We start from the raw sequence: 24,543 nt of genomic DNA on the forward strand, positions 1-24,543 counted from the left end.
GATCGAACCTGAGGCCTTGTGCATATAAGGCATGCACTCTATCAATTGAGCTATATCCCCCAGTCCAGATCTTATGATTTTTAGATGTGTCTTGGAATAGCAAAATCTACCAAGTTTTTAGGGGGGGTATTCAGTGGGGAGGATGTCTGTGAATTATGAACTAAGAATTCACAAGTACTCATCGTAACACTGATGGAGATAAGAAAGGATCTATTAAGCAGTCTTAAACCGTCCATGTATTTACTTATTTATTTAGTTCTGAGAATTGAGCTCAGGAGCACTGTACCATTGAACTATATTTCTAACCCTTTTTGCTTTCTTTTTTCAGACAGGGTCTTGGCTAAGTTGCTTAGGGCTACTAAATTTGCTAAGGCTGGCCTTGAACTTGCAATCTTCCTGTCTTAATCTCTTGAATCATGATTATAGGCATATATCATGGTACCCAACTAACTAGCCATTTTAGATTAAATGAGGTATAGAATATATTATATATATACACATATATATTATATAATATATTGCAGATATTTTTGAAGGATAGCATATATTGCTGATTTTTATAAGGGATTCCCTAAAATGACATTTAGCTCAAGATTTTTGTGTTTATTTGATGAAAAGGCAATTCTTTTCTGTATGTAAACAAGCACAAAGATTGTGGTTAAACTGTTACACTGAAGTGTTGATTATAATTAAAATATTGGAGGACTAATTGGGGAAAGTGTTTTAGTCACCTTTTTTGCTGTTGTGACCAAAAGACCTGACAAGAATAGTTTTAAAAGAAAAAGTTTATTTTGGGGCTCATGATTCCAGACCTTTTGGTTCACAGACAGCTGACTCCATTCTTTGGGGCTGAGGTAAGGCAGGCATCATGGTGGAAGAGTGTGGCAGAGGAAAACAGCTAGGAACAGGGCAGCTGGAAGGGGGGTGGGGAGAGAGAAGAAGAGAGGATAGGAGAAGAGAGGAAGAGGATGGGTAAGGCATGCTCCTAGGGACCTACCTCCTCTAGCCTCACCCTATCTGCCTTCATTTACCATTCAGTTAATCCCTGTCTGGGAATTAATTAACTTTTTGGGTTAAAGCTCTCATAACCCAGTCATTTCACCTCTAATCCTTCTTGTATTGTCTCATACATAAGCTTTTGGGGGACACCTCACATCTAAACTGTAACATTTCTACCCCAGGCCCCCAAAAGCTCTTGCTTATTTCACATTTGCAAAGTGTATTTAATCCATTTTCAAGAGTATCCATCGCATTAGCGTTGCCCAAAAGTCCAACTCTAAAGTCTCCTTGGAGACTTAAAGCAAACTCTCATTGTGAGCTCCTGTAAAAATCAAAAGCAGGTTACATGTATCCAGTATATAAAGGTACAAAATAAACACTTCCATTCTACCAGGGAGAAATAGGGACATAGAAAGAAGGGATGGGATCAAAACAAGACTGAAATCTAGCTGGCAAACAAGTCCTGTAGTTCCATGTCTGGAATCTGCTGGCATCTGCTGGTATCTGCTGGCATTGTGATATTCTCTCCAAAGGGCTTGTGTAGCTCCGCCCCTGTGGCTTTGCTGGTTGCAGCCTACATGGCTTCTCTGTTGGTTTGTCTGTGCTCAATTCCTGCAGCTTTCATTGGCAGATATTCCCTAGTACTGTCATTTCTTAATCTTGGGGGTCTCCCCTGCAGCTTTGCCTTCATTCTCACAACTCATGTATCACCCTATCAGGAGCTGCCCCCAGGAACTCCCACCCTGCTGCACTTTGCCTGGCTTTCCAGGCCTGCCTTTGAAATCTCAGTGAAAGCCTCCATGACCCCCTAACTCTAGCATCCCACTCTCCTGTAGAACCAGTACTACCTGATTGATGCCAGGTCTTCTGCCACCTCAGCAGTAGCCAAACCTCTTAGGATCTTGGCTGCTGCAGCCTCTGATTGCCTGCCTGGCTGAGCATGGTGAAACATCTTCCTAGGCCCTCCTGTGCAAGTAGGGTGCCCCCATGGTCTTTTCTCAAAGGAATTTTTACTTTTATACCCTTCATCCTGAGATGGGTATGGTCTTGCCAGTTCGTGAGATGCCCTCAAGCCATGTCTCCTATTGTTTCTGGTCAAAGTATTTATCTTTTCTTTAGTGGCTGTAATATCTGTAACTACCACATATTCTTTAGCACTAGTTTTACTGGCAGTTTTCTGACCAAAGTGAAGCTTTTTCAAATCTTCATGCTCCCAGTTATCACAGTAAATTTGGCTAAATGCTAACGGTAATAATCATGCCACCAACTGAATGCTATGATGCCTAGACATTTTCCCCACCAAATTAAGAAGTCCATGGCATTTAAAATCAGCTTCAAAGAAAGTCTCAGAACATGGGCAAAATACAACTTCTTAGCCAGAATGTAATACGAATAGCCTCTGGTCAAATTTCCTTGACTCCTTTCCTTCTCAGTTCTCATCAGAACAATTTTTACAGTCCATTGTGATACTGGCATTCTGGTCTTTTGAACTCACAGTAGAATGGCCCATTATATTCCACTGTTGGGATGGGCAAAAGGTGTGACTTATGTTGTCAGGGGGAGAATAAAGAATGTCCATGTGCTTCTGCCCTTTTCAATGCTTAATCACTCAAATCAGTAAATACAATTTCACTCTATAGGTTCTTTTTTGTATTAATTTTTTATTTATAAATGACACAGAATGCATTACACCTTACACATATAGAGCACAAATTTTTTATATCTCTGGTTGTATACTGAGTATATTCACACCAATTCGTGTCTTCATACATGTACTCTGGATAATGATGTCCATCACATTCCATTATCATTTCCAACCCCATGCCCCCTCCCACTCCTCTGCCCCATCTAGAATTCGTCTATTTCTCTCAAGCTCCCCCTTCTATAGGTTCTTAATCAAGAAAATGACAATCCTTAATGCTAGGCATAATCAATTCACAGAAAACAATTCTAGATTAATTCTGAGCACTGCAAATACACTTAATCTGATAGGCTCATGACAGATATTTCCCTCTACATGGTAAGCTCAAGTGTTAGATCAAAAGTCTCAAGCCTTAGGCTTTAAGTCCAGCAGATGCACACTTACTCAGACTATGGTGATCAGATCAGGAACCAAGGCAGGCTTCTCCTGGGGAGGAGCTGATGGCCGGTTGAGGAGAGGGTCATAGGGAGAAGTTGCAGTTCTCACCAGGGCCAAGATGTGGCTGTAGAGTTTGAGAGCGGTGAGGAAGATGCAGAAGATCAGGCAAATTATGAGAAGAGTTAGGATGTCAGTCCAGGTCTTCATTAGGCTCTCCAGCATGAGGGCTCCGTGTCGGCCGGCTGGATGTCTGTTCATTTGCTCCATCAATTACACTAAATCTTGGGACTTCTGACCACCCTTTCATCCCTATCTGCTGCCATCGGATTTCTCAGTGACATCATTTGCCTGGGGTTAAAGCATTTGGTCTTGTGGTACCCACCCTGATTTTCTTGCCTCTCCCTCTTATTGGGCAAGGAGCATATGACAGAGACTTCACTCTGAGCTTGCCAGGATGGGGAGAATTGACTTGTTTATGCCAGGGCTATGCCTGATGATCATATTGGAGGGCTCCATAGGTGTGAGACTACAGGTTTCAAAGTGGAGTTTTAAAAATGGAGATGGGCTAAGGCCTAAGGCCTAAGGCCATCCTTATGTCCACTTACAATCTAAAGCTTTCCCAGTTTTTATCACTAACCTTTCCAAAATTCTTCCCACAAGTTTCAAAAAACTCCAAAAGCTTCTGAACAACATAGTCAGGTTAGTCACAGCAACAGCCCCACTTCCAGTACCATTTTCTATTTGTTAGCTTTGTTGCTGTTGTGATCAAAAGACCTGACAAGAACAATTTTTAAAGAGGAAAAGTTTATTTGGGGGCTCACGGTTTCAGAGGTCTCAATCCATTGACAGCTGGCTCTATTTCTTGTGGCTCAAGGTGAGTAAGAATATCACTGTGGAAGAGTGTGGCAAAAGAAAGCAGGTCAGGACCTGGCTAGGAAGCAGAGAGAGACTCTCCTCATCACAGACAAAGTATGTACTATAGATGCACACCCCCAATGACCCAACCCCTCCAGCCATACCCCACCAGCCCATAGTCATCACTCAGTTAATCCCTACCAGTGGACTAACACACTGATTAGGTAAGATTCTCATAGCCTAGTCATTTCACCTTTAAGCTTTCTTGAATTATCTCACACGTGAGCTTTCAGGGGACACCTATCATCCAAACCATAACAGAAAGTATATAATTATTTAATTTGATCAAAACTTTCTTTATAGAAATCTTATTTATTTTATATTTTGATTACATGTACTGTTTTTATTTAATGGATTTAAAAGCTTATGCTTTGAGGCACAATCATTTTTAAAGAGGGGTATTCTTAAATAGATCGATTAAGGCTGCTTTTAAGATAAATTTTAAGCCAGGTGTGGTGGTGCCCATCTGTAATCCTAGTGACTTAGAAGACCAAGGTGAGTCAGGAGGATACCAAATTCAAGGCCAGCCTCTGCAATTTAGCTAGACCCTGTTCCAACTGTTTAAAAAATAAATAAAAAGGGATGTAGTTTAAAGGGTTAAAGTGCCTGATGGGTTCAGTCCCTCAGTACATGGAGAAAAAGAAAAGAAAAATAGTTTAACTTAAAGTCTGTGCAGTACAGGGTGTTAATACAATATGACAAAATATAGAAAGTCGAATGAAAAGTTAAAGTAGAGTTTTATTCAACAAATGTCCACAAGGTGGCACCATGAGAATTCTGTCTTACAGCTAACATCATTCTAGACCCTTCTGTGTTATATTGGTTATATTGTTAATATTGGTTTACTCAGCTTAAAGACATTCTTTTTCCTTTTAAGTGCTTCTTTACCCATCTTTATTTTATTCATTGCCCCTTATTAATTGAATTTTCTTTAGTGGGAAAGCTTAAATAGGGAAAAAGAATAGTTCCTTTTTCTAATGGTAAGCACAAATGAGAGAGAATATGTCAGTATGTGTAAGTATATAAGAACAAACAGATGATGCAAATCATAAGTACTGACTTTTAAAAACCCAAGGCTGTTTAGAATACTATTGGATATTAGATTGTTAGGGGTCATATGGATTAAATAATAAAAAGTTCATAAAATGTTGAAGGAATCAGAGTTTTAGAGTACAAGAAACATTAGAGATGATATAAATCCCTTACTTTACCACTAAAAATTTGGAGTTTCAAAGGGTTTAAACCATGTATCTAAAGCATTACAGGTATTTGATAACACTCTCAGAACTAAATTTTGCAATTCAGATTTAATTTTATGGCAGGGAGGATACATATGTGGTATAGAAAGTGCAGTGTGATCTCCATGACCACTGGGAGCAGTTTTGAAATGCTAGAGTTCAGAGAAGGTTATGAAGAGTAGCAGAATGAAAGTTCTTTGGGTAGAAAGTGAAGCCAAGTGATAGAGCTTTATTGTTTATGATAACAGTATTAGGTTGTAATTATGATTCATACGTTGTTTTGTGAACTTAGTTTTTCACCAAATGCACATCAGATATTGATGCTCTTTTCATAAATTTTCAAGGGTGAGGCATAGACATATCCCAAGGATGTTTTTAAACATGTGAAACATTAAGGAAATGGTTCTTGTTAGTAATAGTAGCTATTACTAAGTGATGAATGTGGCAACAAATGCAAGAATCTCAACTAGATTAAGCTTTACATGTAGGTTATCACTTAAAATCATATTTGTTAGGGCTTCTTAATGGAAACTGATCTCTGTGTTTTCTACCTCCAGGTAACTTCTGTTCTGCTGGTTAGATGTCTTGCTTTGTGTGTGAAGCATGAGTGATTGCTACTAGGACAAGTAGAAATTCCCTTTGGTTGACTATGGCAATATTTGAACCTCAGAGTTTAGTGAAGGTTATCAGCTAATAGTAATGAGGCCATGTATTTTATATATAGTCACCCATGAGAGCCCACCTGTTGTACTAAAGGAGACTGATCTCTTTTTACAGATGGTCTTCAAATGCGGATTTCTGATAGCTTATAGTATAAAGATTTTTTTCCTGTGACAGCTCAACCTTTCCCCCTGGGGCCTGTCTTTCAGAGTTGGTGTCCTAGACAGATTTCGCTATACTGCCCTACTCTAAGCAGTTCAAAGCACAGAGGTGAGGGTAGGTAGGTGAACTGGGATGCTAAATAAACCCCTCGTTGTCTGTAGCTGCTTTTTAACAAGTCACCTGGGGCCCTCTAATAGCCCTGTGACTGGAATCTCTGTGATATGAACCTGGAGGCAGAACGCTTTCATAGAACCTTTGACTTCCCCCGCTTGCATCACTTCCCCCAAAGGCCTAGGTTTCAGACTTGATGATGTTGGTGAAGGAGGCACCTTTTACTCTTGTGGTGGCCTAGAGGGCCCCTGTAAGGATGGATTGACTTCAGGTTGGTTTAACTTTGACATATATTCTCTGTATTATATCAAGTATCAGTGGTTGCCCTGCCTAATCTTGCATGTTTCTTTTACTTATCTAAATAGAGACCTTATTATTTGCTTGTTGCTCCCCATATCTTACTTGTTAACTTTCTTTGTGGGTTTTAGTCTCTGTGTGAAATTTATGTATGGCTTTATGTAAAACAAGTTAAGCTATAGGACCACAGTTTCTAAGAATTGAACAAACACTGTATTAAGCTTATGTATTTAGGATATAAGGTGAATAAACTAGGTACTGAATACATATATGTGTATATTCATATATGAGTGTGTATACATATATATATACACACATATACATGACATAGCTATAAAAGCAAAGGGAGTTTTAAAATATGTTTTAATAAACTTTTTATCAATATGACAAAATACCTAATGTAAACAATTTATTAGGAAGAAAGGTTTATTTTGGCTCATGGTTTCAGAGGCTTTAGTCAATGGTCAGTCAACTCTGTTGCTTTTGGGCCTGTGTCAAGGCAGTTTAACATGGTAAGAGCATATGGTGGAGGAAAGTGTTTACCTCATAGAGGCCAGGAAGCAAAGAGATGGGAAGGGGCTAGGATCCCAGTATCCTTTCCAAAGATACACCCTCAGTGACCTAACTTCCTTAGTGGTAGAGTGTTTGCCTAGCATGTTTAAGGCCTTGTGTTTCATCCTCAGCACTGAAAACAAACAAACAAACAAACAAATCATCTCTGTGAGCAGGTTGGGGAATATTTCATTGGTAAGAATGGAATTTAGGAATTGCTCAAATATGGAAAAGAGAGATGTCCACAAGTAGTGCAAGATGAATAGTGGCAGTGAGTGATCAAGGAGATGTGGTAGGGTTATGCTTTTCAAACTTGGTCAGGTGCCGCTTAACAGGAGAAGTAAAGGAATAAGGTAGGCAAGGAGGAGCAATGTCAGGAGTAAACCCACCTGTCTTTGTAATCACATCTGCCTTCTTTTTAAAGTTTGGAATTCCTTACCACTGGTTGTTGGAGGACCCATATTTTATAAATAAAGTTCATATAGCCTTATTACCAAATTCCTACTTTTTAACTCTTGCAGCATCTTTTTTTGATATTTTTCAGATACCAAGCTTAAGGACTTTGCACACAAAGAATTGTGTGAAATTCTGTATTATAGAATCCCCTGTAATCTTACCATACAGAGAAAAATTACTATTAATACTTAGTGTATCTTCCTAGACTGTTTTTTAATCTTTGTTTTCCAGTTAGAATTATAGTATCCATACTATTTTGCCATTTGTTTTTATATATCATGAAAACATTAACATTGAAAGTCTTCTACAACATGATTTTAAAGCTGTATAATAGTTAATCATAGGGAGGTATCATAATCTTCTATTGTTAGGAATTTGTTATCTCCAAATTTTCACTACTTTTTATGAGGAACATTTTTATACATGGATCTTTTTGCATATCTCTGATTGATTTTGGCATAAATTGCCAAATTTCTTTGGTGAAAAACATAAGCAGTTCTTGTGTCTTTGATATGCTTTGTTAAATTGTCTCCCAGAAAGGTTAAACCAGAAATCAAAATTTTTGTTTCTCTTTGTTTTCCCCAATTTGGCTTAAAAAAAAAAAAAAAAAAAAAGGAAAGGAAAAGGAAAAACAAAACACCTTTTCATAACCTGTTAGTATTTTTGTTGATGTTTGCTTGCCTTTAAAGATTCTTCATTTAAAACTAGGAAGAATTTGAGAAGTAAACATTTTATGTATAATATTTATTTACTTAGTTTTGCTATCTGACTTTCTCCCTAGATGTTTTACTTTTCTGATCTAATTTCATTTAATTATGATTCCCTTTGCTAATAAAATAAGGTTGCAAAGATAACAGGAAGTATTTCTATGTTCTTAGATTTTTGTGGTCAAAAGCCGAGAAACTGAGTACACATAACTTTACCCCCTTGCCCTTTGGTATTATTGTTCTTGTTAGAAAGGAAAATGCTGCAAAGGATGAAATAAAACAATGTGATAGATGGTATGAAGGTTACAGTGACAAGACACCAGAGAACAGACAAAAGATCTGTAACACAGCATTTCCTTTCTTTTGTGATTAGTTGTATAAACCAGAACGTTTGTTTTCAACTAAATTGTGTATTAGTAGATTATCTAGTCCACTTGGTACCATTAAAGGAAATAAATTTGCATTGAAATACATAAAACATTAAAAAGCCTAGTAATATGAATAACTTTTAAGATTGCTATAAAAGATTTTGGTTATGGAGTACTGCCTGTATAACTGAAATGTCAGGGAACTGAAATGATTTTCACTAGGTCCAGTGAATTCCAGTTGAGATTGTGGGCTTAATGGAATCTGTTGCTTTTGGGGAACAGAATTAATACTTAGTGCGGATTCTAAGGTTTTCTGGAAAAAAAAATGAAAACAAGGATATATTGACAGGGTGCCAAAGTAGTGTCTAAAACTGATTTGAAAATTTAGCTTAGCTGCCAGTTATATGTTTTTACTCTAACTTACTTTATTTGATGTTAAGTAAGCAATTTGAGTTTATAATAGAGGTTGGCAAACAATGGCCCATATTTTCCTATGGCCTATGAGCTATGAATGTTTTTTTACATTTTTGGTTGAATAAACACCTGAACATATTATTTTGTGATGTAAAATTATATGGAATTAAAATTTCAGTATCCATAAATAAAGTTTTATTGGAATAAAGCCATGCTTATTCATTTATATGTAGATGATGGCTGCTTTTGTGCTTCAACAGCAAAGTTGAATAGCTACAACAGAGATCATATGGTTGGAAAAGCCTAAAATATTTTCTCTTAGACCCTTTATAGAAAAAAAGTTTACTGATCTCTGATCTTACATTTGTAAAGTCTAATCCACCTTCAGTTTTTTTATGTATTCATAATTTTTTTTATGGAAGGTCCTTAATATATTGCTTACATGAGAATACCTATCCTAGTCTCTGGATATAGAGAATTCCCAATTTACAGAGTGGTTTATTTGAAATAATAGGAGGAAAAGTGCAGAGACTTCAGTTTTGGATTTCCATCTTTAGTTTTGATTTAGCATTTAACCCTAAGGAAATAATTTTTTTAAATGTATTTTCTTTTCAGAGAAACTTAGCAGTTAATATTCAATTGTGATGCAGGTCTCATAGGTGTTCCTAAATTCTTTTTTTTATAAAACACAATTGTGACTCCTATATAATGCTGTAGATCTGAGGCTCTCAAAATGTGGTCTTCAGACCTCTGGGTATTCTTAAGGTCTTTTCAGGGGCTCCACAGGCAAAAATATAGAAGAGGTAATAGTATTAGGACATTCTTTGCCTTTCCACTGTGTTGACATTTGAACTGATTATGCAAAAGCAGTGGGGGTGAAACTGCTATGTCTAGGCATGAATCAGGACAGTGATGCCTGACTCAGCAGTAAACATTGCATATACTTGTAGTAAAACCAATGCTGATTTTTCTTAAGAATGTTTTTGATAAAGCAGTGAAAACTGTTAATTTTATTAAATATCAGCCTTTGGGTACATGTCTTCTTGAATATTCTGCGTGACAAAATAGGAAAGATACATATAAAGCCCTTTGCATACTGAACTATCAGTATGTAGTGAGGAAAATGATTTGTGTAGTTTTTGAAGTTATGAGCCAAACCACTTGTTTATTTATTTATTTTTTAATGGGACACCATTTTGCTTGAAACAACAATTGATAAACTATTGTTATTCAAACTTGTATACTTGGCAAAGTTTTTCTTGAAAGTGATTGAAAGCTGACACTTCAAGGCAAATAACTGATAGTGTTTACTGCCAGTGATAAAATTAGAATTTTCAACCCCAAAGTAAGAGTTTTGGATCATTTCTGTGTGCTACTTTTGAGTTTGACAACTTCCATATACTTAAAGGATTTTCTGATGAGATTGGTGATGGTATTAACAATTATGATTATTTTGGATGTTGTAATAATGAAATGTGGGGAAAACATTTGGAAGATCTGTGTAACTCAGTAAACCAGTATTTTCAATTTGTTGTCACAAACTTAAGCATGGGTAAAAGATTCATTCAGTATACAAGATAGTCGAATGGATTTGAATGTAATAAAAATGGACATTTCATTGATAGAATCTTATATTTCACAGTACAGCTAGATTTAAGAAACTATTGCTTGTGGAGTTTTGATGTCTTTAAATTAAAGAACAATATACACAGTAATCTGAAAAGAGTACGAAAACACTTGTTTCTTTTTCAATGGTATATCTATGTGACATTTTCTTCATATCTTTTGACCAAAAAAAATATGACAATAGATGGTATGTAGAATCAGATATGAGAATCTATTCATCTTCTCTTAAGCTGGACATTAACAAGATTTTCCAAAATCTTCTCTCAATAGATATTTTGTTTTGTCACATAGAAGTTATTTTTCATAGAATTTATCAGTAGTCTTTAATGTTTTATTTAAAAATATTTCTCAGTCTTTCTTAGTATCAACACAATGTTAGTAAGTATTTAGAGATACAATTCACATTACCCAAAAGCTTTTTGGAATCATCATTTTTAAGAATGTGAAAGGAAGTTCCAAGGCCAGAAAGTTTGCTGTCTGTTCTTGTAGAAGATGCTTAATTTACTATGAAATTAATTAAATGGGAGAAGAAATTCTTGCATTTAAATATTAAATAGTTAAGTAGAATTTATTATTTATTTTTTATCTTTTGGTCTGAAAACTAAGGTACATATATAGTCCAGCTTTGTTTTTAAAACAGACCAAAACAAAATTGTCTAAATTTAATTCTTTTTTTAAAAATATTTATTTTTTAGGGGGCTGAGGCTGTAGCTCAGTGGTAAAGTGCTTGCCTCGCATGTGTGAGGTACTGGGTTCAATCCTCAGCACCACATAAAAATAAATAAAGATACTGTGTGTTCATTTACAATTAAATAAATATAAAAAATTATATTTTTTTAGTTGTAGTTGAACACAATACCTTTGTTTTATTTATTTATTTTTATGTGGTGCTGAGGATTGAATCCAGGGCCTCATACATGCTAGGCAAGCTCTCTACTGCTAAGGCACAACCCCAGCCCAAATTTCAATTCTTTTAAAAATCTTAATAGCGTACATTTTCCAGATGTGCATGGGTACCTGAAGGCATATCTAAAAGATGCATTATTTAATCATTATATAATTTTTATTTAATTGTCATAGTGGTTATAATTTCATGATAGTCTATTATGGCTCATATGCGTTAGCAGTTTCTCATTTAGAAATTTGCCCAATAATTAAAATTTAAGGAACTTCCTCTTAGTCACACAGAACATTTTAAGAACTGGTATTGAAGTACTTTTTTGGTATGACTCCAAAATTCTTACCCTTTGTGCCTTATGATAATGCTGTTGTTTATAGCAGCTATGTGTGCAAGCAACAGTTTTCAAGATCTTGGTTTTGATAATAAGGCTAGATCAAGGCTTGTCTTCAATTTTAGTTTGGTGATTAAGGTAAGCAAATTGTTTTCCAGGGTTGTAAAGAGATGGTATAAAAGTGAATGAACTACACTCAAATAAATTGCTAGACACTGACTTCCATCAGTAAATTACAGCTTTCCTAATTGAATTGGATTGTATGAAAAAATGAACAGCTAGAGTGATTTGTATTCTTTTGGCTGATGCTCAATTTAATATGTTTACTATTGTGATCATATTTCTAGGCTTCTCCAGTGACAGTGATCTGATATCTCTTACTGTTGATGTGGATTCTCTTGCCGAGTTAGATGATGGAATGGCTTCCAATCAAAATTCTCCCAGTAGAACTTTTGGTCTCAATCTCTCTTCGGATTCCTCAGCATTAGGGGCTGTTGCTTCTGACAGTGAACAGAACAAAACAGAAGAAGAACGGGAAAGTCGTAGCCTCTTTCCTGGCAGTTTAAAATCTAAGCTTGGCAAGAGAGATTATTTGGAGAAAGCAGGAGAATTAATAAAGCTGGCTTTGAAAAAGGAAGAGGAAGACGACTATGAAGCTGCTTCTGAATTTTATAGGAAGGGAGTTGATTTACTCCTAGAAGGTGTTCAAGGTACAATTTTATCTACATTAGTATGTTTTGGCATGTTCTTATGTTGGTATGTGGGGGAAAATGTACATATAACTATATCTTCTGTATAATCTTATATAGGAACAAGAATGAAAATGAGAAATTACTGAACTTCAAGTGAGATTATCAGAGGTACTTAACTCTATACTTTGATCAGTTAATCTACAAAAATATTTTTTTTTTTTTTTTTTTTGTGGTGCTGGGATTGAACCCAGGGCTTTGTGCATTCGAGGCAAGCACTCTACCAATTGAGCTATATCTCTAGCCCCCAAAATGAGATTTTTTTTTTTTTTTTTTACAAAGTCAACACATCTCCAAGTCTCTTGTACGAATAAGAATTTTTTTTTTCTTGTTTGACTGCATTGTTCCTCAGAAGTATTCACAGAGATTCTCTAGTGCTTTTACTCTCAATGAAAAGATAAAATAAAATAGGCTTTTAAACCAAGAGCGTAAAAGGTTCTTGGATTTGCCTACCATGCTGTTCTTTGGGAGTTTAAAGAGGGAATTAATTACAAAAAATCTGCTCTGATGTTCCGGTGCTATGTGCTAAAACATCCTTGGTATTTAATTGACATAGATAGAACACATCAGTGTGCCATCTTTTTGTCTAAAAGTTATCTGCATTTAATCTTGAACACTTCATAATGTTACCACTTGATGGCACCATAAAAATAAAAATTGTTGCTTCAAAATGAGAATTTTAAATACATATCAACCAATAACAAAAAATATTTCACTTAATTACTTTGCTGGTTATGGTGGTTAATTATTTCTCCATTGGGACTTGACACTAATCCTACTAGACCTTTGTCTTAAGGAATTTTAACTATTTAAACGTATTTCTCCTGTTTAACATGTCTGTCTGAAACCATAGTATCCAGTCCTGTTCTGGATTGGGTTTTATTGTTAATGTGCTATTGAATCCCAAAAGTTTAAATAATTGACTTACTGCTTTTAGTCCTTTTTTTTGTTTATAATATGATAGTATTATTCATTTCTTATTTACTTACTTTCTATGTTTTTACTAAGCTGCCATCTTAAGAATTCTAATATTTTAACCCATATATAAAAGAACCTCTGTTTCAATCCTGATGGCTGTACATTTAACTCCAGTCTGCGTATTCTGTTTAAAAGTCTACCACCTAACAGACATATGGACATTATCCTTTAATTTGTGGGAAAATTGGGGGCTCTAGCTTGTGAACTTGATTTGACATTTATGCTCAGAAAAGATGTTTCCTCGGGGAAAGTTTGTTCCAGGGTTACTGAAACATCATTAGAATCAGTAAAACCAATAGATAATTTTAATTTAACTCTTTTTATAACAGTTATTCCTTTGACCTTGGTTTGGATTAGCATGTTTATAATAAAAGCAGATAGAACACAAAAGTTATCTGGATATCTGATAATCCGGAGAAAATAATCTTTCAGAGCTATTTAAAAACACTTTACACAGAGATTTTGGGAGCTGGAAAATTTTGTTACTTCACTACTAAACTATTCATCCTAAAGGAGTTTATCTGGATTGTTAGTAGATCTGATAAAGGTGGCTTGATGTTTTTCTTCTTTAATTGGAGTTTGTGCAGCTGAGACTAGATGCAAAGCACAATAGCAGTGGTTCTCTTTGCTCATCCAGCAAAGACGCACGCCTGCATAGTGGTAACTTCAGATTCTCTTTTTGAACCTGACACTTCTCTTATTCCTTAATCTAGAAATGGCACCATGGACTCTCAGGTCTTTATGGACTTAAGAGAGAAAATCTAAAAGTCAAGGTAGAAGGAGTCAATTGAATCTTTGGAGAGAATAGTAAAGTACATACCATCCTTTCATATCCATCCTGTTATACATTATTACAAGATGCTGATATGGTTAATCTGTATTCTCACGGTGGGCTTCCTGGAATAGTTGTGATAATGTACAGTGGCAAATGGACTGCATAAAGGTGTTAATGAATGTTTAAGTAACAACTCATCTATTACATGCCTGTCACAGTATAAAGGTGTTTTTCTTATGTTATTTTTAATCTTCAGGTCAACTCCCTAAGCTGAACCATGTCTGGTCATACTTGTGCTTTGTCTAAAGGTACCAAAATTTAGAGGGTGCAGACATTTAATATAATGATCCTTAAAGCTTGGCACCTATTTAGCAAGAATAATTATTTAAAACAGGAAGCTACCAGATGGTGAGCATTGTTAGTAATACCCATCTGTGGGCTACATTATGAATTACAGAATTGATTTGAGAGCTGGTTTGGTATAGTTTGTTCCAGATGCCAAAATTGCTTGTTTGTAAGGTAGTTATTGTAATCCCCATTTTACAGGTGAAGGAACTAAGACTTGTATAAATGAAGCAATTTACTCAGGGACACAGCCAGTTAGAGTTGAGCCAGAGCTTTAATCTAGGTTTTCTAAATCTAAATGTCTTCTTTCCACTATACTGTGCTACTTCTCACACGTTACCCCCTAATTAGATAAGTTTTTTCAAATGGAGAAGCAGCAATTCTCCAGTATCAAATATGCTCTGTTTTGAATATAGTTACGGTTTAGGTAGGAGGTGTCCCCCAAAACTTCCTGTGTTAATGCAGTCATATTTAGAGGAAAAACAATTAGAATATGAGAGCTATAACCTAATCAGTCCTTCCTAGTTTGAGTGGACTAAACTGGTGGTAACTGTAGGAAGGCTGGGCATGACTGGAGGGAGTAGGTCACTGGAGGCATTCCTGGAAGGGCTCACCTTCCCTGCAGACCCTTCCCCTTTCTGTCTCTGCTTCCTGGTTGCCTTGAGTACTTCTCTGTCATGGTGTTATGTCTCACCTTGAGCCCAGAGTAGTGGAGTCATTTGACCTTAGGCTGAACCTCTGAAACTGTGGGCCTAAATAAACTTTTCCTCCTTTTAAGTTGTTCACGTTAGGTAATTTGTCACAGAAATGAAAGCCTAATATTCATTCTTTCCCATCGTCCATTGTTTATTCACCCAGCTACCACCAGGTTGATCATTTAGTAAGCATTTATTACTCACATGTATCAGACTCTGTGATAGGGAATATAAAATGTTTTTTCTTGTGAAAATATAAAATATTACTGAGTGGTGAATCTTCAAAATGAGATTTTTTGTCAATTCTATAGTATGTTAATAAGATCCATGATTGTGTAGTATTTATCTCATTGAAAATATTTGGTAGATGTGCTGCTTTAGCTATCCGTGTTACTTTTTTAAAATTTGGTAAAAATGCCAGGATCTTCTAATCCTTTTCTTCATCTTCATTGTCCTCCTTATTTGTTCTTTATCCTCCTGTCCTCTTTCCTCTCCTCTCCTCTTTGTTTACATTGAAATCTCTTATATATGTTGTGATGAAATTTATAATGAAAATACCTCCTAGATATCATTGATGCTTAATTTTTCTTTGAAAATTTTATTGATATTTTTGAATACTAAGCTTGCAGGTGCAAACCATTTTTCTGCCATTCTTATTCTGTTAAATGGTTTAATAAGCAACACCAAGCAATTTTTCATAATTGCCCTATTCCTAGATAGATGTGTGCTAGGTTCTTAGGGCTATCCATACATTTTTCAAAAACTGTGACCTTGTGTGTTCAGGAACACTGTATAATTCTGTGTTTCTCATTGGGTCTTGATTAGTCTTCCTGGGTGAAACCACAAACTCATGTCTACTTCCATATTTCTTTTGAGTCACTTAAACTAGTTCCAAATTGAGCTATACTTTGCAGGGTTGTTTCTAGAACATGTTTAGTCCCTTTAAATGTGGCTAGTCTCTGTGTACTCATAATAATATATAGTTAAGTGCTGTATAAAATAGCTGAGACCTTTGATTTATTCTTTTGAATAAGAATTACTCAAATATTTGGAAATGAACAGAATAGTCTTGTTTGCTTTAGAATGGATGGACCTGAGAAAGGTTATCAGTCTTGGTTTGATAAAGGGAAGAAAGTCATATGATACTGTATTGTTGAATTTCAGAATGAAAAATCACAACTTTGAGATTTATTTGAATTATTTACAGTGTTTGTTAACTCAGAAGGTATTGTGAAAGTATTTTCTAGTTGACTTTAAGTTATTGCCCAATTTGGCATAAGTCCAGCAAAAGTAAGAGCTACATTTTTAGTGGATGATCGTGGTGTGATCATCTTGCTTTCAAATGCATTGACTTCTAGCATTTTTAAATTTATGAACCCCTTTGAGTTTTTTTTTTTCAGTATTATTCTAACTATTTAGGTCTCCTTGACATTTCATATAAATTCGAGAATTACTTTTTCTGTTTGTATAAAAAAGGCAGTTGGAATTTTCATAGAAATTATATTAAATCTATAAGTTTTGGGAGTATTGCTATCTCTCAACAATGTTAAATCTTATCTATGAACACAAGATGTCTTTTAACTTGTTTATATCTTCTTTAATTTTCTTCAGCAATTTTTGTGGTTTTCAATGTATATAAGTTTTACCTCCTGGATTAAATTTATTCCTAGGCATTTTATTTTTTGAATGCTATTGCAAAAGGAATTTTAAAAATTCCATTTTTCTCTTCGGGGCTGGGGATATAATGGATACAGTGGTAGAGTGCTTGTCTGGCATGCATAAAACTCTGGGTTTGATCCCCAGGACACCACACACACACACTCTCTCTCTCTCTCTCTCTCTCTCTCTCTCATGTGTGCACACGTGCACACACACACACACACATATACAAAGTAATAAAATAAATAAAAATTTTGTTTGTTCCTAGTGTGTATCAGTTTAGCTGGGGTTTGTATGTTGATCTTCTACCCAGCAACTTGTGGAATTTGTTATTAGCCCTAGTTGTTTTTATTGTGGATTTTTGGTTTCCTATATATAGGGTAAGGCATCTGTGAATATAGATAGTTTTGCTTCTTCCTTTTTAATTTGAATATTGTTTCTCTCTTTTTCTTGTCTAATGCTCTGGCTAGAACTTCCAGTACAGTGAAGAATATTCAAAAAGCAGATATCCTTGTCTTGTTCCTGAACTTAGGGGTAAAACTTTTAATCTTTTACCATTGAGTATGAAGTTAGCTATTGGTCTTTCGTAGATATCCTTTATAATGTTAAGGAAATTCCATTTATTCTTAGGTTTTGAATATTCCATCATGAAAGGGTGTTGGATTCTGTTAGTCGCTTTTTCTGCATCAATTGAAGTGATTATCTTTTCCCCCTTTTGCTTTATTAATATGTATATTTATATTGATTTTCTTATTAAACCACTCATACATTTCTAGGATAAATCACATTTGCCATAGAGATTTATATCCTAAATTTGACTCCTATTGTATGTTTTGGTATCTCTTGGTATCTTTTATCATTGTCATATAGTTGGAAAAGAAGGACTGTTCTTGGAATCTGAATTTTTCTGTCCGTCTTCATCTGGAGCTTGAGATTGTTGAGGTTTTGTCAAAGAAGCACTATAAGACAAATTCAGAATGTTTCTGTCTGAAAATTCCCACTGCCTTTTGAAAAACAAGTTATATTCTTCACTGTAATTCAGTTAATTGCCTTAGTTGGGAATTTTTCAGATCTTGACAGTTTTGAAATTGGCTAGAAAAAAGCATTTTAAAGAACTAAAATTGAGTTTAAAAAATAGATTTGAAATAATTTAAATTTGCCACTTACCCTTCTGTCTTTCCCTCCCATCAGCATTCTGATTTTTCCTTTCTTTAGTTGACCCAACAGAAGAAAGCAGTTACTAATGCAGTGAACTCAGAAGAAACTGTTTCATAGGTTCAGAGAGAACATTAGAGTCTCTATTCTTGATGTTCATGAATGAAAAGAGTTGCCTTTTAAATTACCCTGTACTCAGATCAGTCCTTCTTTTAGGTTTTATGTTAGGCTGGACTCTTTCAGTTATGCTAACAAAAACGTAAGCAACTCAAAGAAGCTCAACCTAGAAAAGAGTGTTTTAGCTCACAGAAATTAGTGTTTCAGTGGTTACATACAGCTTGATTCAGGTGTTCAAGAAATGTTACCTGGGCTCTGCCTTTCTGTTTGCTGTCTCTGTTCATACCATGTACTTGGTATTCCCTTTCTCTCATTTATTCCTCAGGATCCTAGGAGAGAGGGAGCTTTCTGTAACAAAGTCCCCTGGGAGGATTGGCCAGGCATGAGTCTTGTATTTCCACCTTTGCCTTTTTAACCTAGTTAGGCATAGGTTATTTGGTCATCTCTGGGAAGGTGGACAGAACTATCTGTGATGAACCACATGAACTGAACATAACATAGAATGTGGGAGGAATAGACCAGAACAAGGTACAAACAAATTAAAATGTCATCTTTTACTTATTGTTACTGACTCAACAATGCCATTTATTATTCTTTCTCTCCTTGCCTTTAAAAAATATTGCTTTGTTATTTATGTGTTCTCTCTTATATGTTTCCTAAACTATAATTCTCTAGAGAACAGGCATCATAGCTTTTTCTTAAAACTTTTAAGTGAAATATAATTATATAAACAGAAAAGTACATATCATATGTGGTGTAATGTATTTTCCCACAAGGAAAGCTCCCATGCGACTGGCAACTGGATCAAGAAGCAGAACTTGATCAGTACTGTAGATGCGTCCTCATCTCCCCTTCTAGTTTCTCCTTCTCTGAAGGTAGTTGTTATCCTGATCTCTTAATAGCATTGAGAGGATGAGATCTGATTTCTTCTCTTGTTCTTTGCATGGCTGGGTTCTCATTTCCTTCTTTTTGCTTCAGTCTTTCCCTGCCACATCTTCCAGAGGTATGGCTCCTTTTCATGTGTCTGATTCTTTCCCAGGAAGAAAGCTTTACCAAGCCTCTTACTTGTAGTTCCACTCAAGTCCAGGCCCTTCTTTGTAAACTGTGCTTCCGACTGATAAGTTGCAGCCCGTGTTGCAAAATACTAATATTTTGGCATTTAGTTGGACTTTCTTTCTAGGGGTAGTTTTTTTTTTTTATTTTTTTTATTAGTTGCTCAAAACATTACAATGATCTTGACATATCATACATTTGATTCAAATGGGGTACGTAATCTTAATCTTATTTTTCCACGTGTACAGATTGCAGGATCACATTGGTTATACAGCCATGTTTATACATAGGGCCATACTAGTGTCTATTGTATTGTGCTGCCCTTCCTATCCCCTCTCCCCTCCCCTCTTTCTACCCAATCTACTGTGACATGTTTCTCTCTTTCTCTTTTTTCTTCCCCCTCACACCATCTTATATGTAATTTTGCATAACGATGAGGGTCTCCTACCATCTTCCGTGCAATTCTCTAGGGGTAGTTTTTTCATGTGTTTTGGTTTAGGTCTTCTGTGCCCCTCTATGTCCCCGTCCCCACTTCAGGGAATCCCTTAAGCTTTTTCTTCCTGTTCTCCACATCACTGACCTGTGACAGTGGAGCCCTGGGAGCTCTGTTGTAATTTGGTTTATTTCTCTGTTTACAGATAATCTGCACAGTCATGGTATTTTTTTGTTTTCTAATACTGCTAAAAATATGGGTCGAATGTGGGTTTATTTGCTCTCTTGATTTTTTTTTTTGTTTGTTTTTTGAGATGTTATGTAGGAAAATTTGAATTGTGTAGCTGCCAATGTCCTCCAGACCTAAGAGTTGACATAGATGGGTTTTGGAGTGTTGAACAACTTTACTCAGTTGTGTATGTATTATACATTTTATATTATCCTTTTAAAATACTATCGATTTGATTGCTGAGATTTATTCATGATTTATGTATATTTTTGTTTTTCATATATGTGTACGATGAATTAAGAGATAGTTGTAGACATCATGGCTGTCACCCCATAGTTTACCTAACCATAAAATAGGGTTGTTCTTCTACATATTTACAAGGCATTTAGTATACTTAAGAAATGTGAGAACAGTTCAACAAGACCCTCATCTCAAAAAAAGTTTGAGACAGGGTTTTGCTAATTTGCCTAGGCTGGCCTCTAACTTGAGATCGTTCTGCCTCAGCTTCTAGGGTTGCTGGGATTATAGGTGTGTGCTACCACACCTGGCTATGAAAAGGATTTTAATAGTGGATTCATTTCTTTAACTGTTGAAATAGGATATCCATAAAGGAAGATATCCTTTCTTTTCTTGTCAACTTCTGTGAATTGTATTTTTCAAGAAATTTGTCTATTTCACACAAATGGTCAGATTTATTAATTGTAGCAATTGTTTTAGTAGGCTCACATCTTTGATGTCTGTTGGATCTTTCTTGATATTGGTAATTTGTCATTTTTCTTTTATTTTGAATCAGTTATATTAGGGATTTATCAGTTTAATTAATGTTAAAAAGAAACAACTCTTAACTTTTTTTTGAGATAAGGGTCTTGTTGAATTGCCCAGGCTGGCTGGCCTCAAACTGGTGATTTTCCTATCTCAGCCTCCCTAGTTAAGCAGGGATTACAGGTGTGCACTTAACTTTTAACTTTTTTAAAAAAGAGTATATATTTGTTTTTAATATAAGACTTTCTTTTCTTTATTTCCTTTCCCCCATTTATTTTGACCTGTTTTTTTTTTTTTTTTTTTGAGTTAGAGGCTTAGATATTTGAGTTTTAACCTTTGTTTTTTTCAACACACATGTAGGATTATATACTTTCTACTAAATACTCCTTTAGCCACCATACTTACTATTTTCAGTTCAAATATTTTCTGCTTTTTGTTTTGACTTTTTTCTTTATCCCATATTATTCACTTCTGTTGCTACTTTAACAAATTGCTATAAACTTAATGGTGTACAACACAAATTTTTATTTTATGGTTTGGGGGTTAGAAATCTGACGTGAGTCTCACTGGGCTAATGTCAAGGTACGAAAAAGTGCATCCTTTTCTGGAGACTCTTAGGGAGATCTGTTGCCTTGCTTTTTCTAGCTTCTAGACACTTGGTTTTTGGTCTTCCTCCTTCTTCAGAGTCAGCAGTCTTCCATCCCTCTGACCGTTATATCTTACTCTGACCCTTATCCAGGAAAGATTATCTGATTTTAGGGATTCATATGATTTTCTTGGGGCTACTCTGGTAATCCGGGATAATTGCCATATCTCACAGTGTTTAACCTTAATCACGTTTGAAAGGTTTCACAGCATATTTATAGATTATGCAATTAGGACATGGACATCTTTAGGGATCCTTCATTATTCTGCCTGTTGTACCTGTGAATTACTTAGAAGTATATCATAAGTGTATTATTTAATTTTCTGGGATTTGGAGTTTTTCTGATTATCTTTGTTACTGCTTGACTCCATGGTCTAAATTATTAATTAACTTAGTCTGAATTATTCCAGTTTTTTGAAATTTGTTGAGGCTTTCTTTTTGGTTAAACTACCCTACCTTTTTGATCATTTTATTTCAGTACTTTGAAATGGTGTGCATGATATTAAAAAAAAAACCTGAAAGTTTTAAGATATGGTGATCTATAACATCACTATTGTCTTGATTTTTATAGGAAATTTTCTTACTTTTTAGTAGTTTCTGCTTTATTCTTGATAGTTAGTTAACCAGAAAGGTCTTGATTACAGAATAGCCAGAGGTATACACAATTAAATCAATTTTGAATTGTACAGGGTGTGATTAAATCATTCTCTGATTAATTATAGCACACTTTTTTTTTGTTTTGGCTTGTGGGTGAAAAGCCCATAAATACAGTAAAATCTTGTTATGAAATAGTTATTTTGAATGAATTCAGACCAGTGATAGCCTTTTCTCATAAGAGAAATGGGCTTTGCAAGGCAATGAAGAACACAAACTGAGTACCCAGAAGGAATAGAAGCTGAGATTAGAGACAAAGAACTCAAAATTGGATTTTTATTGTAGTTTATTGGTTTGATAGTTGGAGGGAGAACAATACCCTGACCTACACTGTTGATAAAGGGCCCGCCTTTACCTAGGCTACAGAAAGTAAGATTAGAAGAAATAAATAATGAGAAGAGGCAAAGCTGTGACAGGACATTGTAATAGTCCTTTTAAATGAAATGATCTAGTGATACAGGAAATAGAATATAGAATTTGTGTAGTGTAATCTAGAAGCTAGGTCAGATTAGTTCCATGCTGTGGCAGATACCCAAGCAGATATGTGGGAAGAAATCATACTTTATATACAGATTGAATCATTAAGAATTTGTTGTTCCTGATCTTAAGTGGACCCTCAGTACTTATTTTACATTCTTTCATTACTTATTCTTAGCATTCTTTTGCTAACTCACTTGTCCACATCTTTGCCTCTTCTCATTATTTATTCCTTCTAATCTTACTTTCTGAAGCCAAGAAAAATCTTTAATTTAGGGAAAGGAAAAAAAAGCAACAATAAAATTTGTGTCTTTTGAGAATTCTGTATCCTGCTGAAATCACTTTCACAAGTGAAGATAAAATACTGGATGTGGTCACTTGCCTGTAATTCCAGCTAAACTGGAGGTGGAAGCAGGAGGCTCAGTGGAGCCCATGAGTTTAAGGTCAACCTGAGCAATATGGTAAGGCCTTGTCTCCAAATAAGGAAACAAACAACAACAGCAACAAAAAACCAACCAACCAAACAACAAAACGAAAAAGAAGGCAAATTGTTATTGAGATGATGAACATATTTATTTATTTTTGGGGTACCAGGAATGGAACCCTGGGGCATGCAACCACTGAGCCCCAGCCCCAGCCCCAGCCATTTTTTTGTATTTTATTTAGAGACAGGGTCTCACTGAGTTGCTTAGGACTTTGATAAATTACTGAGGCTGGCTTTGAATTTGAAATCCTCCTGTCTCTGACTCTCTAGCCACTGGAATTACAGGTGTATGCCACTGCTCCTGGCTAATGAGCATATATATTTAAAAAAAAATTTTTTTAGTTGCAGATGATCACAATACCTTTATTTTATTTATTTATTTTTATGTGGTGCTAAGGATCAAATCCAGTGCCTCACATGTGCTAGGCAAGTGCTCTACCACTGAGCCACAACCTCATTATGCAAGGCAAGCACTCTACCAACTGAGCTATATCCCTAGCCATTTGTGGTTGGTTTAGCTAGAATTTTGTAGGTTTTGTTGATCTTTTCAAAGCACTGATTTTTAAAAATGTTTTTTTTGATGCATTATAATTATACATAATAGTGGGATTCATTGTGACATATTTGAGCATGCATATAATATAATTCTCTAGTGTCTCCCCTTTCCCTCTCCTTGTCCACCCTCTGATCCCCTTGCTTTATTCTCTTGGTCTTCCTTCTTTTATTTTTAATTAGTGCATCATAATTATGTATTAAAAGGGGATTCATTATGTATATTCTTACATGGGTATAACATAATTTAGTTGATTTTGAATTGATTTTTTATTTAATTTGTTTTCTCCATATTTTTTCCATTTTCTGTTCCATTGGTTTCATTTATTCTCCCATTTTCTTTTTGTGTAGTTTGCTCTTCATTTTTTAGATTGCATCTTAAGAGGTGGAAGCTTAGGTTATTTGAGATCTTCATTTCAATATAGATGCTTACAGCTATAAATTATTCCACTAAACACTGCTTTGCATCCCCTAAATTTTGAGATGTTGTTTTCATTTTCATTAAGCTTAAAATAATTTCCAGTTTCTTTTGTAGTTTCTTGTTTGATCCATGTATTATTTGGAAATGTTCTTTAATTTTAAAATATTCATGTATTTTCCAAGTTTTTGTTTGTTGCTGATTTTTAGTTTATTATGGTTAATGAACATACTTTGCATGCTTTTAATTCCTTTAAATTTATTGGGACTTGTTTAGTGGCTTAGTACATGGTCTGTCCTGGAGAATGTTCCATGGGGCTTATAAAGAATATATGCTGGGGGATGGGGCTGGGGTTGTGGCTCAGTGGTAAAGCACTTGCCTAGCATATGCAAGGCCCTGGGTTTGGTCCTCAGCACCACATAAAAATAAATAAATAAAATAAATGTATTGTGTTCAACTATAACTAAAAAATAAATATTAAAAAAGGAATACATGTTTTTCTTTTGTTGGATAAAGAATTCTATAGATGTTCATCAACTCAGTTTG

General features: G+C 35.2%; 1 protein-coding gene across 6 annotated transcripts in view; it reads left to right on the forward strand.

Moving 5' to 3' along the window:
• The window catches only part of Rps6kc1 (ribosomal protein S6 kinase C1), a 218,478-nt gene that overhangs the window by 71,215 nt on the left and 122,720 nt on the right, over positions 1-24,543 (forward strand). For 5 of the 6 annotated variants that reach the window (XM_046438431.1, XM_046438432.1, XM_046438433.1 and 2 more), the window contains one exon: positions 12,165-12,527. In XM_046438431.1, coding sequence (XP_046294387.1) covers positions 12,165-12,527 — 363 coding nt within the window. Of the gene's footprint in view, positions 1-12,164; positions 12,528-12,626; positions 12,678-24,543 lie in introns of those variants that run through there. The other variant, XM_046438435.2, reaches the window with a different exon arrangement.

This window comes from Marmota monax, unplaced genomic scaffold, assembly GCF_021218885.2.
Source record: "Marmota monax isolate L192 unplaced genomic scaffold, Marmota_monax_Labrador192_F-V1.1 WCK01_AAM20220418_F8-fsc00118, whole genome shotgun sequence".
In the NCBI taxonomy this organism is placed as follows: Eukaryota; Metazoa; Chordata; class Mammalia; order Rodentia; family Sciuridae; genus Marmota; species Marmota monax.